The 15,819-nt window shown below is 56.0% G+C and overlaps 1 protein-coding gene across 1 annotated transcript; it reads right to left on the bottom strand.

The window, feature by feature from the left end:
• Positions 1-1,834: 1,834 nt before the first annotated feature.
• LOC311628490 (pregnancy-associated glycoprotein-like) lies at positions 1,835-10,758 on the bottom strand (the record flags this gene model as incomplete). The annotated part of the gene is made up of 9 exons (XM_084895707.1): positions 1,835-1,978; positions 2,938-3,036; positions 3,124-3,268; positions 4,600-4,716; positions 6,788-6,987; positions 8,402-8,520; positions 8,617-8,734; positions 9,465-9,615; positions 10,706-10,758. 9 exons carry the CDS (start codon positions 10,756-10,758, stop codon positions 1,835-1,837), a joined length of 1,146 nt encoding a protein of 381 aa, XP_084751833.1.
• Positions 10,759-15,819: the final 5,061 nt, after the last annotated feature.

Below are 15,819 nucleotides of genomic sequence, written 5' to 3'. Positions count from 1 at the left end.
TCTGCCTTCCTTGGCTCCCCTGAGTTTCCACCTGACCATAAGGATTCCCTGTGCAAGAGCGTGGGTGCCCCAGGGGCTCGCCCGGAATTGGGTTGGGTCTCTGGGTAGTCTGGAGCTTCTGACTCCTTCAGCTATGGAGAGGCAACAGCAACCTCTGAGGTTAGACCTCTCTGCGCGCGCACACTCACTCACGTGGGACTGTAGACCCTGCCCGCTGCGGCTCCCGGCAACCCCAGTCTCTGAGTCTCCAGGTGCCTTTCTTTACAGTCCGGACTCCCAACTATATGAGCCTGGGTCCACGGGGTTTTGGCCGAGGTTGGGTTCAGTACAGTCAGAAAGGGTTCAGTGCAATTGGGGACTTTCTTTCCCCTCCCTCCAGCAAGGCATTCGACTGTCACGGGCTCCACGTCTCACTGACCCGTGCTGGCGTGCGTGTCTTGGCAGTAGCCACTCCCAGGTGTGGAGGGATATCTCATTGTCATTTGCATTTGCATTTTCCTGATGATTAATGAGGGAGGTGCTGTTCTTACCACAGAATTACAGAATAGAAAACCGACGTCTAGAGTGAGATGACCTAAGGTCACAAGACTGGTCACAGGACTTATTGAGGCCCTCTTATGCGCCTGGTACAGACAGGTCAGAGCTGGAACTTGAACCTGGACCAGAGAGCCCTGGGCTGTGCTGGCGTGCCCTGGGAAGCCCTGTCTTCCAGGCCCTCCGGAACCTGTATCCCTGCTGTTTGGGGTTCTGCCCTTTTCTCCTAATGTCCTAATAGAATGCTCTCATAGCTTTCAACCTCTTCTAAAACACAGCTGTGAGGCCTGGCAGCATTGGAGGGCAGCCACAAATTCTTCTGTCACCCACAGCAGCCGTAACCAACCTATTGTCCAGGGCCACTGGTGGTCCCTGATGCCCAAAGACTGGGGACCTGAGTCCTACAGCATGTCTGCACTTCTGGGGACCACTCTGCCCAGCTCCAGCCAGTGGTTCTGGAGGAAACTGTGAATAACCATTCAGCAGGGGCCATGTGTGCAAGTGGAGCCAATCATAGTCCCCCATGTTCTTCCATGTGATTGGTGCAGGGCTGGACACATGACCTGAGGCGGACCAATCGGACCCCTCCTTGGTGCTATGCTCATTTCCAAGCCTTCAGGAGGTGAAAGGCTGGTGCGGGAGTGGCAGATCCCTTGGCCTGGAGCAGGCTGCCAGGGGAAGGCTGGCAGGAGAGGAATCAAAGGAGTCGTAAGGGCAGAGGCCAGAGGGAGGAGAGAGAGTGGGCCGGTGGGTTTTGATTTCTTGGGTGCAGCCACCACGCTGTGCGGACCTGCTCTGGTTCTGCATTTGGGGTCCTGGGCATCCCAGTTCAGGTCCTTTCTGATTAAGCTGGTTGGAGTCCCACCTCCTCCCTGGTGGTCCAGTGGAGATTCCAGAGCCCTGCCTGCCTGTGACACACTTCTCAGGCCCAAGCAGAGGCACCATTCGTATGAGCACAATTGAAAATGAGATCGTTTATTAAAAATCAATGTTTTTTTTAAACATCAGGGTGTTTATGATTTTTTAGAAGGAGAGAAAGAAACATCGATGGGAGAGAAATATCAATGGACTGCCTATTGCATGCCTCCTCCTGGGGTTTGAGCCCAGAGCATGTGCCAGTGACCTGTGAGTGCTTGGGATGAGGCTAAATCACTGAGCCACACCGCTGGGCATAAACACAGTCCTTCCTTTTCCACTGAGAAGAGGGCTTGGCAAAGCCCCAGACGCAGTTGTGCTTGGGACACAGGGAGTGTGTGAGTTCTTGGGGCGGGCTGGCAGCCTCCAGGAGGGACACCCACATCTATGCCCTGGCAGGAGCCAAGCCGATCCTGTTGTTGCCCCGATCGAAGACGGTGAAATAGAGCCGCAGGAAGACGTCCCCCAGGACCCAAGAGCTGGTGAAGTCTGAGCCATGCAAGTTGGCGAAGCAGCTGCCAGTCTCCTCCTGCAGGGGAGGAAGCACAGCCCTCAGCCATCCTGTCCCAACACCATCAGGCCTGGGCGGCAGCTTTATCCCGCTTCCCCTGGGCCCTCTGCTCAACTGTTTGCTCTGAGAGAATCCCCGCCTGCCCCCCTTTACCCCAATCATCCTCCAAATCCAAGCCCAGCGCCTGGGCAGCCTTCACCAGCCCCTGCTCCCTCCTTGGCACTGCCGGCTGGGTGGGGAGGCTTCACCGGAGCTCCCTGTGTCTTTAGCCTCAGCACACGGACTTACAGGATGCCCCTGGCATGGCTCCTGGGGTGCCTCCAGTGTTCGGGCTGAGAGATTTTCAGTTGCTCCCTCTGTGGGCTGCCCTGACCTGCAGGGCACACCTTGGGGAACTGGCACTTCTTGAGCCTCAACTATGTGCCAGGCAATGCCCGGTCTTTATCTCACCTCCCCACAAGGGGGGCTTGGTCTCATTTCTCAGAAAAGGTATTGGGGCCTACAGGGGGCATTTGCACTCTAGGACTAGGGTGACCATATGATCTATTTCCCAAGTCAGGAAACCTGGGGATGGGAAGGAATATAGTTCCTGATTATGGGGGGACATGGGGAATGTCCCCAGCCAGCACCCCTGTCCCTACTCTTTGCCTGTCTCCGGGTTCCTGCCTATGTTCCCTGTCCATCGGTCCGATGCCCGGGTTGAACTGATGCTCTGTGAGGGCCAGGCCATTAGCACGCCCTCTCCTGGAGCCCTGCCCCGAGCCAGCACAGGATGCTGCTCAGAGTTCTCCCAGGGTGATGGGTGCCCACACCCCTTCTATCAAGAGGCTGTGCTGTGGGAGGTGCCCTCCCAGCCAGGGCTGCTGGGCAGCATCTGCAATGGCACAGCCTGGCCTCTAGGGGGCCTCTCTAAGCCATGGCCCCAAGGGTCCCTCCAGTCCCAGATCTGAGAGCTGTCCCCAGAAGGGGCCCCTCACCCTCCTGATGTAGGCGGTGGGTGGCACTGGGTATGCGACGCCATTGATGGTGAAGACGATGTCAGGCAGGCTCTGGACGGCTGTGCAGCTGATGATGTACTGTCAGAGAGAGAGGGAGAGGGAGGTTTGCTCAGTGGGTCCTTCTGTGTGTGGGGAGCTTGGTGTGACCCTGGGCATGACCCCTACCCAGCCAGATCTCATCTTCCTGGCACTGATGTTCCTCAGAATGTTGAGGATGGCGTTGGTTGGGCCAGTCACCAGTGAGGCCCCGGTATCCATAAATGCCTGGCAGCTTTTCGAACAGGCCACGACCTTGCCGTCCATGGAAACGCTGAGGGACAGAGGAGGCACCAGGGTCACTCATGGCCTCTTCCACCGCGTCCCCTCCCTGCCGCCTGAGAACAGCCTGCAGCTCCCGCCAGCCTCTGTGTCCCTGTGTTCGGCCATACTGGCCTTCCTGGGCCTCCTCTCAGGTCTGGAAGGCATTGTGCTCTTTGTGCCCCAGGGCCTTTGCACGTGCTGTCACCCTTCCTAGACCCTCCCCTGCTCCTTTGTCTTGCTGTTCTCTCCTGTCCTCCAGGGTGCAGATCAGTCACCACTTTTTTAGGGAAGTGTTCCCCCAAATTAGATCAGGGATCTCTCCTCCCCCAGAGGAGACTGGCAGAGCCTTCCTGGTTTCCTGCATGCATCCTGGTGGGAATCCTGTTAGCTCTGATGCTGTTGCTCATGCGTGTCTGCCCTCCTAGTCAGGAGAGCATGCTGTGCCCTCTGCCCCTCCAGCGCTGGTGCCCAGTGCACAGCACATGTTCCATTGTGTTTGCTGAGGGAATGACAGGGGGTATGAAGGAATGAGGTCAACTGGAGACACGACCTGCTGTCCAACCAGTTATGAAGGCCACATGGTAAAGATGGAGGTTCCCTGGACTCAGGTGCTCAGAGAGGTGGGCGGGAGTGTTGTTCCCCACCTGCCTCGCCCCTCTTTCCAGTCCCCTGGCCAGGTGACGCCTAAACCAGCCCAGGGCACCGGATGTGGGCCCTGAAGCACAGTTTAAGCTTCTGATTCTTACATGCACCCCCTCAGTGATCGCCCCTGATTCTCAGCCACCTGGGTCCTTGCTTCCCAATGCTCTCGGTCACAACCCTGCCCCTTGGCACCCAGATGGGGTGCGTGGGGATCCTTCTATGTGATTTGCTTTCAGACCCCAGGACGGCTCCCTCCTGTTCCCAGCCCAGGATGGTGGGGTGTGTGTGGGGGGTGTCTTGTAGGTGTGGCAGCCTCCCACTTTGCTGGCTCTTCTGCCTACACCTGGCACCCGGTTTGCTGGGAACCCCCAGGTCTGGCGACCAGAGATGTCCTTGTTCGGATGATGGAATTCTCCTTGACCCCTTCTCACTGTGCTTGTCTGGGGGGTGCAGCCCTTCCACGCTGCCCCAGCCGCTGACCCAAGGGCTGGGCCCCATGCCTGTCCCTCCTCCTGGTGTTCCCTGACCTGGCCCGATCCCATTTCTCCAGTCAGGACCCTGGTCAGGGCAGTTATGAACCCATGTTGGTATGCGTGCCTGTAAGTGTCTTTGTTTCTGCCTGATTCTGTGTGTTTGCATGTGCGTGTGCCTGTGCGGTTGACCCTGGCATAGCTGTCAGCAGGGGTTGGGGAGGCTTACCTGTCCACAGTGACCTGCCAGTGGACCTGCCTGCTCACCGGCACCCACTGGAGCTTGCCTCGGTGGTAGGAGTGGTCCACGCCGCCGAACATCACCACGCTGCCGTTCTTCTCATTGCTGGGGGGAGGGGCTCACGTGAGGGGAGGACAGTGGGTGGCATTTCTCCAGTTCAGTGACCGTGGGGTGCACTTACAGGTGGCCACCCAGCCACACTGCAGGGACCCCCACTGTTCAGAAGGGAACTGGGCAGCAGGGCTGAGCACAGCCCAAGGTAAGTCCCCTGCCCTCTGAGGAGCAAAGCCAAGGTTTGAACTTGAGATTCTGGCTGGGCTTTGGCCACCCACCTCTCTGAAGCCGGCCAGGTCCACCCTGCAGCCCCAAAGTCAAGGTGTGTGGGAGGCTACTGTGCGGATGGGCCCAGGTGAGCCCTCAGGCTCCCCCAGGCTGGTTCTCAGGCCTGCAACACGCCACCAACGGGTTGCGCATGCTCCCTGGGCCCCACGGCAGCTGCCCCGTCTGAAATTCCTCGTACTTTTTCAACAAGGCCCCACATTTTCACTTGGCACCCCTTCCTGCAATGCAGTCACCGGTCCCGGGCTCAGGGGAACCGTGGCTGAAAGGAAGGAAACACCCTGCCTGCCAACGCCTCCAGCTGCGTCGAATTGATCAGCACATCCCGTGGCCTTTCCCTTCCCCCATGTCCTGACTCCTCCACGGCTCCCCACTTTCCCTGCCTCCCTGGTCTGAGCTCCTGCTCTCTCTCTCCAAAGAGGCTGAGCAGCCTCCTCCCTGGCCGCCCTGCCTCCTCTCTGGTCCTTCATTGTCCAGCCAGTGCCCGGGGGGAGCTTTCAAAACATAGGTGGGACAATGTGTTCTAGTACTTGCCTAGGCCCCTGCCAGAGGCCTCCACTTCCACCTAAAACAAAGCCTGGGCGGCCCTGCCCCTGCCTGCCCCTCAGACTCCATGCCCACCTCGGCCTGCCCCTCCCTCTCTCCCTGCCCTCCCCGCAGCCACACTGCCCTGCTGGTCCTCTGTTGGGCCTGGGCCTCTGCTCCCCCATGGCCTGGCCTCGTTCAGAGAGGTCCTCACACTGCCCGTCTGAAACCACGCTCTTATGTCTGTGGTTCTGTCACCACGTTTTACCTCTTTCCCAGAAGCAGCCACCACCTGGCATGTGTTACCTTTCCCTCTTATCTATTTACTCTCTCTTGTCTGCCTTTTCTCCCTCTCATCTGTCTGTGTCACGTGCACAGAGCAGTACTCAGCACATAGTAGGTGCTTCATGGATATTTGTTAAATGGCTCACCTCCTTGATTTGATACAAACACCCCAGAGGCTCAGCACATGCTGCAGAGCCTGGACCTCAGGCCCCCACTGAGCCCACAGCCTCACCCACACTCTGTGTCATACCCACAGTCTGCCTGCCGGGTCCCCTCTGGTCTGTGCTGCTCCCTCCACCCTCTCCAGACCCTCAGCCCAATAGGGAGGGTAGCTCTTCCAGTGCCGGCCCATGACTGGACACCTGCTGAGGGCCTGACCACCCGCCAGAGAGGACAGCCCGCAGCCGAGCTTGAGTCCTGCTGCTACCAGTGTGTGGCTGGACAATTCTGTGCAAAGCTCTTCTCTAAGCTTCAGTTCCTCAGTTTCCCTGTTCATCCAAGGAGGGACTAGAAGTACAGGGGTCTGCAAACTAAAAAATGCTAGATTATGCCCTAGCTGTTTTGGCTCAGTGATTAGAGCATCGGCCTGGTGACTGAAAGGTCCCATATTGACCCCTAGCCCTGGCTGGGGCACATGTAAGAGGCAACTAATCAAAATCTCTCCCTTGCATCAATGTTTCTCTGTGTGTCTCTCCTCCTCCCTTCCACTCTCTCCAAAAATCAATGGGGAAATATCCTTGGCTGAGGATTATCAAAAAGTAAAATAAAGTAAAAATGCTAGATTGCAAGTGCTGGATGCTGCCATTGTAGCTCAGAAGCAGCTGCAGCCAGGATATGACTGAATGATCAGGGCTGTGTTCCAATAAAACTTTATTCATAAAATCAGGTGATGGGCCACACGTGGTCACGGCCACTATTTGCTGACCCCTGGAATAGACTGCCCTCAAGGAAACACAGGTCCGAATTGTCTACCATATCTGAGGTGCCTGAAGGCATCCGGAGGAGGGGCTTGGCCACCCAGGCTTACCTGCTCAGGTAGAAGGCGAAGACATTCTTAGATATGAGGCCTTGGTTCCACATGCTGTCGAAGACCGGGGTGGTGTTTCTGAGAGCGAGGGAGGGGTAGGCCAGGCCCAAGATGCCGTCAAAGGCCAATATTCTCAAGGCCTTGCCGAAGTCAGACCAGGTGAGGCCAACTGCCTGGGATTTGCACACAAGGTCCCCGATCTGTGGGGAGGAGTGTGGTCTCATGTGAATATTGGGGAAGCGGAGCTGATGCTGGGCCAGGGGGTGGGGGGCTGGCCAGCGAGGACGATGCCACCTGTACCCCAAGCATGAGCTGAGGTGAGGATGCGCTGAAGGTGCTGGAGCAGCACCCACCGTGCATTTTGGAGTAGTCTGACCTTTGCCCACTCTCCTACTAGCAGCACCCCAAGCAGTAAAACACCCCCATCCCCCTGCACAGTGGGGGACTGGGGAGCGGGCCAAGCACCCCCACACCCAGTACAGGCCCCAATGTGCAGAGAGGTGGGATCATCTTTTTTTTTTTGGCGTTTCCGGGATCTGGGGCCAGAAATGAGTGAAGGGGTCCTTAGCAGTTTGCTCAGTAGATAGAGCGTCAGCCTGCACACTGAAGGTTCCCGTGTTATGGGTTGTGGCTGGATCCCAGTAGGAGGTGTGCAGGAGGCAGCCAATCAATGATTCTCTGTCACCATGGATGTCTCTCCCTCTCCCTCTCCTCTCCCTTCCTCTGTGTGTATGCATGTGTGTGAGTGTATGTGCATGTATGTGTGTGCCTTATATGTGTTTGAATGTGTGCATGTGTGTGTGCGTGTGTGTGTGTGTGCGTGTGTCAGGCAATTTGGGCAGGAAGCCCAATTTTTTCAGACTCTCAAAGGCCCCCAAAGTAAGACCTTTTGCGCAGGGCTGTCCTGCACCCCTGGCCCTGCTTCCCCTGCCCTGGTGTCTGGAGCGCTCGGCAGCCCCGGACTCCCAGATGCGTTCTGCCCTCTCCCGGAAAATCCCCCACAGCTGCCAAGCCCTGACTTGCACCCCACCTGTCACTCAGGTTTCTCCTCTCCATGCATGTATCAGGATCGCCTGCCCCATGGGCTTTTTGTGGGATTAGACACATTATTACCACGGGCGTGCCCAGCACAGTGCCTGGCACAATCTGGGAATATAAACATAGATTTTCAGCCCAGCTGGCGTGGCTCAGTGGCTGAGTGTCCACCTATGAACCTGGAGGTCAGGGTTCAATTCCAGTCAGGGGCACATGCCAGGCTTGTGTGCTCCATCCCCAGAGGGGCTTGCAGCAGGCAGCCAGTCAGTGAATCTCTCACATCTTTGATGTTTCTATCTCTCCTTCTGCCTTGCTCTCTAAAATTCACAAATATATATTTAAAAAATAAATAAAAACAGTTTTGCCCTCACCTCTCCCTGCTCCCAGCAAAACCAGCCTCGAGCTCACCAGGAGCAAGAGCTGCAAATGCCCGCCTCTCCTGCCATGACCGCTCGCTGGATTGGCCACTTGGGGCATTCTGGGGAGACGGTGCATACAGCTGACCCTGCATCTGGTGCCCTGAGCAGTGAGCAGAAGTCACCAGGCCCCCCGCCCTGCCACAGCCTCGCCCCCACTCACCCGCACGTCATCATAGCCCAGCACCCCGACCACTCTGCCGGACCCGTACTGCATGTCGAAGATCTGGGTTGTGTTCCGGAAGGTGGAGGACGCCTGAGGATCAAAGGTTCTGTGTGTCCCTGCGAATGGAGAGCTAGTGTCTTTCAGTGGCCAGAGCCCAGGTCAGGGATGGGGACAAGACTGGGGTGGGAGCCATGAGGGGCGCAGGCATTTACCACACATGGAACTGAGGCAGTCGATCGAGGGCACCCACAAGTCAGCAGAGCCCGTGTCAAAGATGACCCTGAACTCCTGAGGGGGCGTTCCAATGCTGATGGTGCCAACGTAGTACAGCTGCCGGGCAGGAGAGGGCAGTTGGGCCAGGCTGGGCTGCCCGGTCAGCCCTGATACCTGAGAGGCCTGCCTGGATCAGGCCGTCCCTGTCTCCTGGAATCGAGTTCCCACCAGCCCACCGTCCAGCTGAGGCTCAGGTAGTGCCTTCATTTGAAAGTTTCCCAAGTTCCTCTGCAGCTCTGTAAATCCTCCCAGCCTTCAAGGCCCAGCTGGCCTGCTCCCTCCTCCGGGAAGCCCTCCCAGGTCACCCAGGCCTCTGTCTCCCAACTCAACGCCGGTGATGCCACTATCAGAGGCCACCCTTTGGTTTGGCCTTTATGTTCTTGCAGACCAGGCCAGACCCTCTGTTCTCGGCAGCCATAGCACACTGCTGGTGTGTTATAGCCTGCACACTGCAGGGCTCAGGGACTCTTTGCTGGGTTTATTCTCGGAGCGTCCTCTGCCTGGATGTCAAACTGGGAGTCCCCATGGAGACAGCGGTGCCTTGTTCAGAAGGCCCAGCGACCTGTCTTTGGCCCAAGATGGATGTGTACCTGCCGCCTGACCATGGCTGGACTTAGTCACCACTGACCAAAAGCCGAGGGGGAGTGCCTTCTCCTGGGAAGGGACCCCTGCTCCCCAGCTTTGCTGCCTGCAGGAGCCCCAACCCCTCCAGGCTCTCAGCCCTGGGTGAACCCCAGTGCTGGGCCAGCACCAAGGGAAGGCTGTTGGCTGGGCCCCGAACACTCACGTCCTTGTAGTTCCTCAGGGGTTCCTTGGTGATGCCCTTTTTGCGCACGAAATTGATGGCATGGCTGTAGGGGTGCTGCTGGAGGTAGTCTCTCAGCAGGTCACTCTCCCGCAGGCTCTCCCGCGTGGACTCGATCTTCGTCAGAGGGATGCTTCCCCGGGGAAAGACAACAGATAAGACAGCAGCTCCCCACCCCGCAGTTCAGTGTGGCCGCCATGCCTGGCGCTGGAGCCGCACCGCGTCTTTCCCAAGATGTTCCCAGCCATCTTATGAGGCCAGCCCCCACTAACGCAGGCAAAGGCCGGACGATGGCCCAGGCCTGAGCGCAGGGCCTGTTGCAGCCCCGGGGAAGCCCCAGGCCCGTGCCCAGCCTCCCTTTCCCCATCGTAAAGAAGTGGGGTGAGGACAGGCTTCCCGTGGGGTGTCTGGGGCTTTGAGGGAGAGGATGGACCCAGGCCCCTGAATGAGGGACCTTGACCGTGAGCCAGTGCTGTCTCCATTGTCATCTGACCTATCCCTCTCCAAGCAGTCCTGGAGAGAGCGGGGTGATCACCATGTTTACAGGAGGAACCTGAAAGGCAGGGCGTTCGTGACCTGCTGTGGCAAAACTGGGTCTCGGGACCCTCTGGACCCTTCTAAGGGTCAAGCAGAAGGGAGGCTGGAGATGGGCAAGGGAGCCCAGAGATTGGGAAGAAAACATCACCCAATGGGTCCACCCACACAGCCGCTCAGGTGGTGCCATGAGGAATCCTGGGGGCCCCATCCACACAGGGGCATCCTGGCATTGTGCAGCCCCAGACCTGTCCCCGGACCCATTCCCCCTCAGTGAACGTGGCTAGCAACTCATCAATGCATAGAGGTGTGGCCCTGACCTGTGTTGCTCAGTGGATACACCTGTGGACTAAAAGGTCCCGGGTTTGAGTCTGCCCAAAGGCGCTTAGCTCAGTTGCAGGCTCCTCCCCGGCCAGGGCTCTGGTCAGTGCTCATGCAGGAGGCAACCAATAGATGTGTCTTTCTCACATCGATGTTTCTCTCTGTCTCTCCCCTTCCCTTCCTCTCTCCCTAAAAATCAATGGGAAAATATCCTAGGGTGAGAATTAAAAATAAAAATAAAAAAATACAGGGAGTTGCAGACTTTAGGATAGGGAATGATGACTTTCCCTTGTCCACCCGTGGGCGCTGGAAGGAAGGATAATGGGACAATGAGAGAGAGGCCAGGAGAGAGCTGTCCCCATACTCACGTGACCAGGCACTCAGTGAGGGCCACCAGGCTGAGGAGCCCGATCCACTTCATCTTGTGTTCTTCCCTGCGCAGCATCCCCTGGAACTCTCGGGTTTGGAGCTTGTGGGGATGGACCAGCGATGCTAATATATATGCTCTGATCTGCACTCGTGATCCACTGGGAGGGCTGCTGATGACCCTGATAAAACTCTACAAGCCTCCCGATAAGATTAATATTCCCATTTGTACTGCAAACCTGCTGATAAGATCTCCATTGTCATCAGTATTTCTGATTAGGGCACGTGGCACAGGGAAAACTTAGAAAAAGTTCAGAATACAGAGATCTCTATCATAATCTTTTCCTTGGGGCATGGTTGGTGGACAAACCCAAACCACATGACCTCCAGAGGAGTGGGAAGAGCCCACTCACTTGGAGGTAAAGGCACCAATACTATCCACTGAAGAGGGAATATGCTAAGTGACCATCACGGGGTCACAAAACGACTGCACCCACAGCTGAGGCCAGGTTCTTATAAGTATTCTTAAGGAGCAATCAACAGGAACCTGAGGCTTCACTCACCTCTATCCCCGTGGGACTTGAGAGGGGATCTCAGGCCCTGTCCCCCACCCGGCAGGGCTTGACAGAGGACCTCTGGGTATACTTCCCCTCCTGCTGCTGGGCTAGGGGACCGAGGCTGCTCCCAGCACCAGGCCTGGGGACCTGAGTCTGGGCCCCCTGACCGGCTGGGCTTGACAGTGGACCTCAGGCTGTTCTCCCCATCCAGCAGAGATTGACAGGAGACCTCAAGTTGAACCCCAAGTGCTGAGTCGGGGAACTTAGGCCACACCGCTGACCATCATGAGGAAGGGGTTTGACTGAGGACCTCAAGGCCCGAACCCCTCTCCAATCTGGGCTGGGGGACCTCAAGCCACACCCCTGTGCTGCCCAGGGCCAGGGGACTTGAGGCTACACCCCCTGTCTGGCAGGGCTTGACAAAGTAGAGACTCTCCAGGTCTGGATCTAGCCCAATGAGGCGGGGAGGTGCGGCAGAGTCTGGGTCTAACGTGATTTTGAGGCAATGTCGATGGGTGGGGACATGACTCGGGGTCCTGTGGTGAGCCCCAGACTGAAAGGAGGAAGGTTTCCATATCCATTTTACTAATTTTCTTTCAACTCTGACACTTATATTATAGAGAATGGGCAAATTGCAATATTAAATTATTTCCTCTAATTAATCACCTTTTAATATGCATGAATTTTGTGCACCAAGTCACTAGTTTCAACATACATGTCCTTTCTCAATCCAGATATGAATAAATAAGCTGTTTTAAGGCTTTTAGTGAGTAAATCAGGAAGATTTCAGCAGGGACTAGATTTTAGGTGAGATTGGAGTTAATTTTGTTTGGGGTAACTGAGAATTGTGGGCCTGCACACAGTGCCTTCCCCCCCCCAACCCCCCCAAAATGTATGCACGCATAACCAGCTGGTAGCTCCATTGAGAAAATGAAATGCACTTTAATAACCACTGCGTGTATCATTATCCAAGGCCTGTGGTCCATGTTGGGGGCCACCTGTGTATTCTGTGAAGTGATACCTCTGCTTATACTATCACTGCACCCAGGAATGAAGGGGAAGGCCTGTCAGTGCGGGGCTAGAGGAAACGGGTTTGCATAGCTGCTGTGCATGGAACGGTTTCCACCTCCGAGTCATAAGTTGTAGCCTCACTCCCCATAGGATGGGACATGGCGATGGGGCTCTGGGAGGTGACTCCATTGAGGTGAGGTCACGAAGGTGCCTGCCCCTGCCCCAGCCCCTACCCCTCCGCAATGAGACTCATAGTTGATGCCCAGCTGGGCACCAGGAAGCAGGACTCCCCCCACCCCCTCACCCCAGCATGGGCAGAGAGAAAGATTGTCCTTATGATGCTAAATGATGAAACAAAGTCTCGTGATACTCTGTTATGTTTGAAGGGACAAGAGGCTTAAACACTGTCATTTGGAGCTTCTGTCTGTATCGATGCCCTGAGGGGCCCAAACGGGGTGGAAGAGGCAACCTTCAGGGCCAGTCCTCCAGCCTCACCCGCCCATTTCCCCGCTCCTCCTGATCCTGACCCGCCACCCCCAGGGCTGCTCTGTGGTCCAGCCGGAGAAGTGGGAGCCACGTCAGGGCCTGGAGGTGGAGGAATGAGGAAACGCTGAGGGAAATCGCTGCCTCGCCTTTGCCGCAGGGGAAGGCACAGGCCTGGTAGCAGCAGCCAGGTAATGAGTCTCGGGGGCTTGAAAGGGAAGGGAGTTTGGTTTTGTTTTTCATCAATATTTTTATTGATTTGAGACAGGAAGAGAGAGGAAGGTAGGGAGGGATGGAGGGAGGGAGGGAATCAGACAGAGAGAGAGAGAGAGAGAGAGAGAGAGAGAGAGAGAGAGAGACATCAGTGATGAGAGAGAGTCATGAACTGGCTGCTTCCTGCACGCCCCAGGCATGTGCCCTGACCAGGAATCTGACTGCCACCTCCTGGTCTGAAGGTCAACGCTCAACCACTGTCCACCACGCCAGGGCAGTGCAGGTTTCTATTGAAGAGCCCCCTCCAGTTGGTAGCCCCTCTGTATGACGACCCTGTCAGCCCAACGAATCATGTGGCAACTGTCCACAGGGCAAGCCTAGGGCTCTCCCATTCATGGTGGCACTTAAATGCCACCTGGTCTGCCATCCCATCCCGCTCCAGGGCGGCAGCACCAGGCGATCAGGGCCCGGACACCAGGTGTCTGCCGTCACTGACTCTCAGTGTGGAGCAAGTCCAGACTCCTGACCAGGAGAGAGGCTGAGCGCTGACCTATGAACCAGGAGGTCATGGGTCAGTCCCCAATCAGGGTACACGCAGAAGTCGGCCAATCAATGGTTCTCTCTCATCATTGATGTTTCTGCCTCTTTCTTACTCTCTGAAATCAATCAATCAATCAATCAATCAATCATTTCAGAGAGAGAGAGAAAGAGAGAATGCGAGCGGGCCAGAACATCATGGGCAACACTGGGCATCACCTGGGTCCCCCATAACAGCAGTTTGAGGTGCGGCCTCAGGGTCAGGCGCTCCTGCTGTTGCTGGTGGCCACCCTTTAGGAAGGAAGTGAGGAATGAGGATCTGCCAGGGAAGGGCCACTCCTGGGCCCAGGACCACCCGGGGAGAGGGCACAGCACCCTGGACCTGTGGGTGCCGGGCTTTCGCCAGGAGCCAGAGCAGGAGCCAGTCATCAGTGAGCTGTCCCCGGTGCTGCGGGCGCGGTGGGGCTGGGCCTCCAGCTTCTCGGCGCCCCGGGCCCAGGAGACACTCCTGCTGTTGACAGCCCTGCTCCCCCTCAGGCTGCACACAGCACGGAGGCCGCTCTTCTGGGAGGGGTGACTCATTGCTGGTAACTCACTGGCCAACGTCTGATGAGGACACCGTGAGGGTGCTTGTGTCCTGGATGCCTGGTGCATCCAGCGTGAAGGATCACTGGACAAGTAGCAATTTACTGGGCTTGGTTACCGTGGGCCTTTGCAGTTGCTGTTTCCCGCCTGGAACGTTCTTCTGCCAGCACTCTGCATGGCTGGCTCCTTCTTCATATTCAGCTGTACTTCTGCACTGCCCCTCCTCGGTGAGATGTGCCCTGGCCACGCTTGTCCCTGGGCACAGACCTTGACTCATTTGAGGAGCCCAGAGACACCGAATGCATGTTCCCAAGGGTTTTGCATGGGAGCCCTATGGGGTGAGAATGACCCCAGTTTACAGATGAGAAAACCCAGGCTGGGGGAGTTAACTGCCTTGAGGACATAAGGCCAGTGAGTGTGTAGTAGGTGAACCCAGGTCTGCCCAACAGATTTCCTGCTTAGAGCACAGTGCTGCTTGGGACTGGAGGTCCAGGAGGTGATGCCCAGGAGGGATGGGAGATGCTGGGGTCACTAATAAGGGAGTCTCGTCCATGAAAGCTGTCCATTCTGTTAGTGAACACTCTTTGTTGTTGTTTAAATTGATTTCAGAGAGGAAGGGAGAGGGAGAGAGTGAGAGAGCAACATCAATGATGAGAATCACTGATTTGCCGCTTCCTGGGCACCCCCCACTGGTGCCAGGGCCACAACCCAGGCATGTGCCCAGATGGGGAATGGAACCATGACCTCCTGGTTCCTAGGTCTGTGCTCAACCCCTGAGCCACTAGGGCTGGGCAGACCCTCTGTCCTTTAGAGAATAATGCTTGCCATTTTCCTGCTCTTAAAAGCTATCACTGAAAACATCATAATGAAAGCATAGGATGAGAGGAGCCATCGGCCATGTGCTTCCTCCCGGATATGACTGTTGCCACATATACGTTGGTCTTTTTGTGCTGTACGTGTGGCGTTAGCAGTAGTTCATGCTGCTGTGGGACAGACACTGCCCCAAAGGTTTTCTGTAGATTCTGCATGGAATCTTCACCACAGACCAGAAGGTGGGACTCCTTTTTCCTGTCGTGTTTTAGGTGTAGTACTGGTACAGCCTGATTGACATTTGTTTCTCACCTCATTAAAGCCACCATTTCAGGCATGTAGTTTTGTATAATTTAGTATATTCATGGAACTATATGGCCATCCCATGATTTAATTTTAGAACATGTTTGAGACCCCAAAAAGCAATGCCATACACATTAACAGCCAACCTTCATTTCCATCCCTGCCCTTGCCCCCAACCACAAGAGAAGATTCGCATTTGATTACCCAGAGGCCCGCGGCATGGAGATTTGAGCAAGAATAGGCCTTCCTTCCCCTGGCTTCCCTCCTGGCTGCCCGGGAGCCTGCACGTCCCCAATCCTGGCTAGAGAGCCGCTCCTGTCTGTCCCTCTGTCCACCGCCCTTCCCTTCATAGCAGGTGTCCTGCCCTGCCCACCGCTGCCTGCCTACTTATGCAAATTAACCCACTATATTTGTTGGGTTAATTTGCATAATCACTCAGGATAGCCTGTAGGTCATCATCAATGTACAGTCAATGTGCAAATTTTTATTTTATTGGTGTAGATTGTTTTTTATTGCCGTCAGAACATTTAAATGAAATCTACTCTAATAAATTTTCTTATTCTCACCAGAGAGTATTTTTTCCATTGATATTTAGAAAGTGTAAGTAGGGGAAGAAG

This window comes from Pipistrellus hanaki (assembly GCF_964339955.1).
Source record: "Pipistrellus hanaki genome assembly, chromosome: 9".
In the NCBI taxonomy this organism is placed as follows: Eukaryota; Metazoa; Chordata; class Mammalia; order Chiroptera; family Vespertilionidae; genus Pipistrellus; species Pipistrellus hanaki.
Note: the sequence above shows the minus strand (reverse complement) of the source record. Positions and strands in the feature narration are given on the sequence as shown.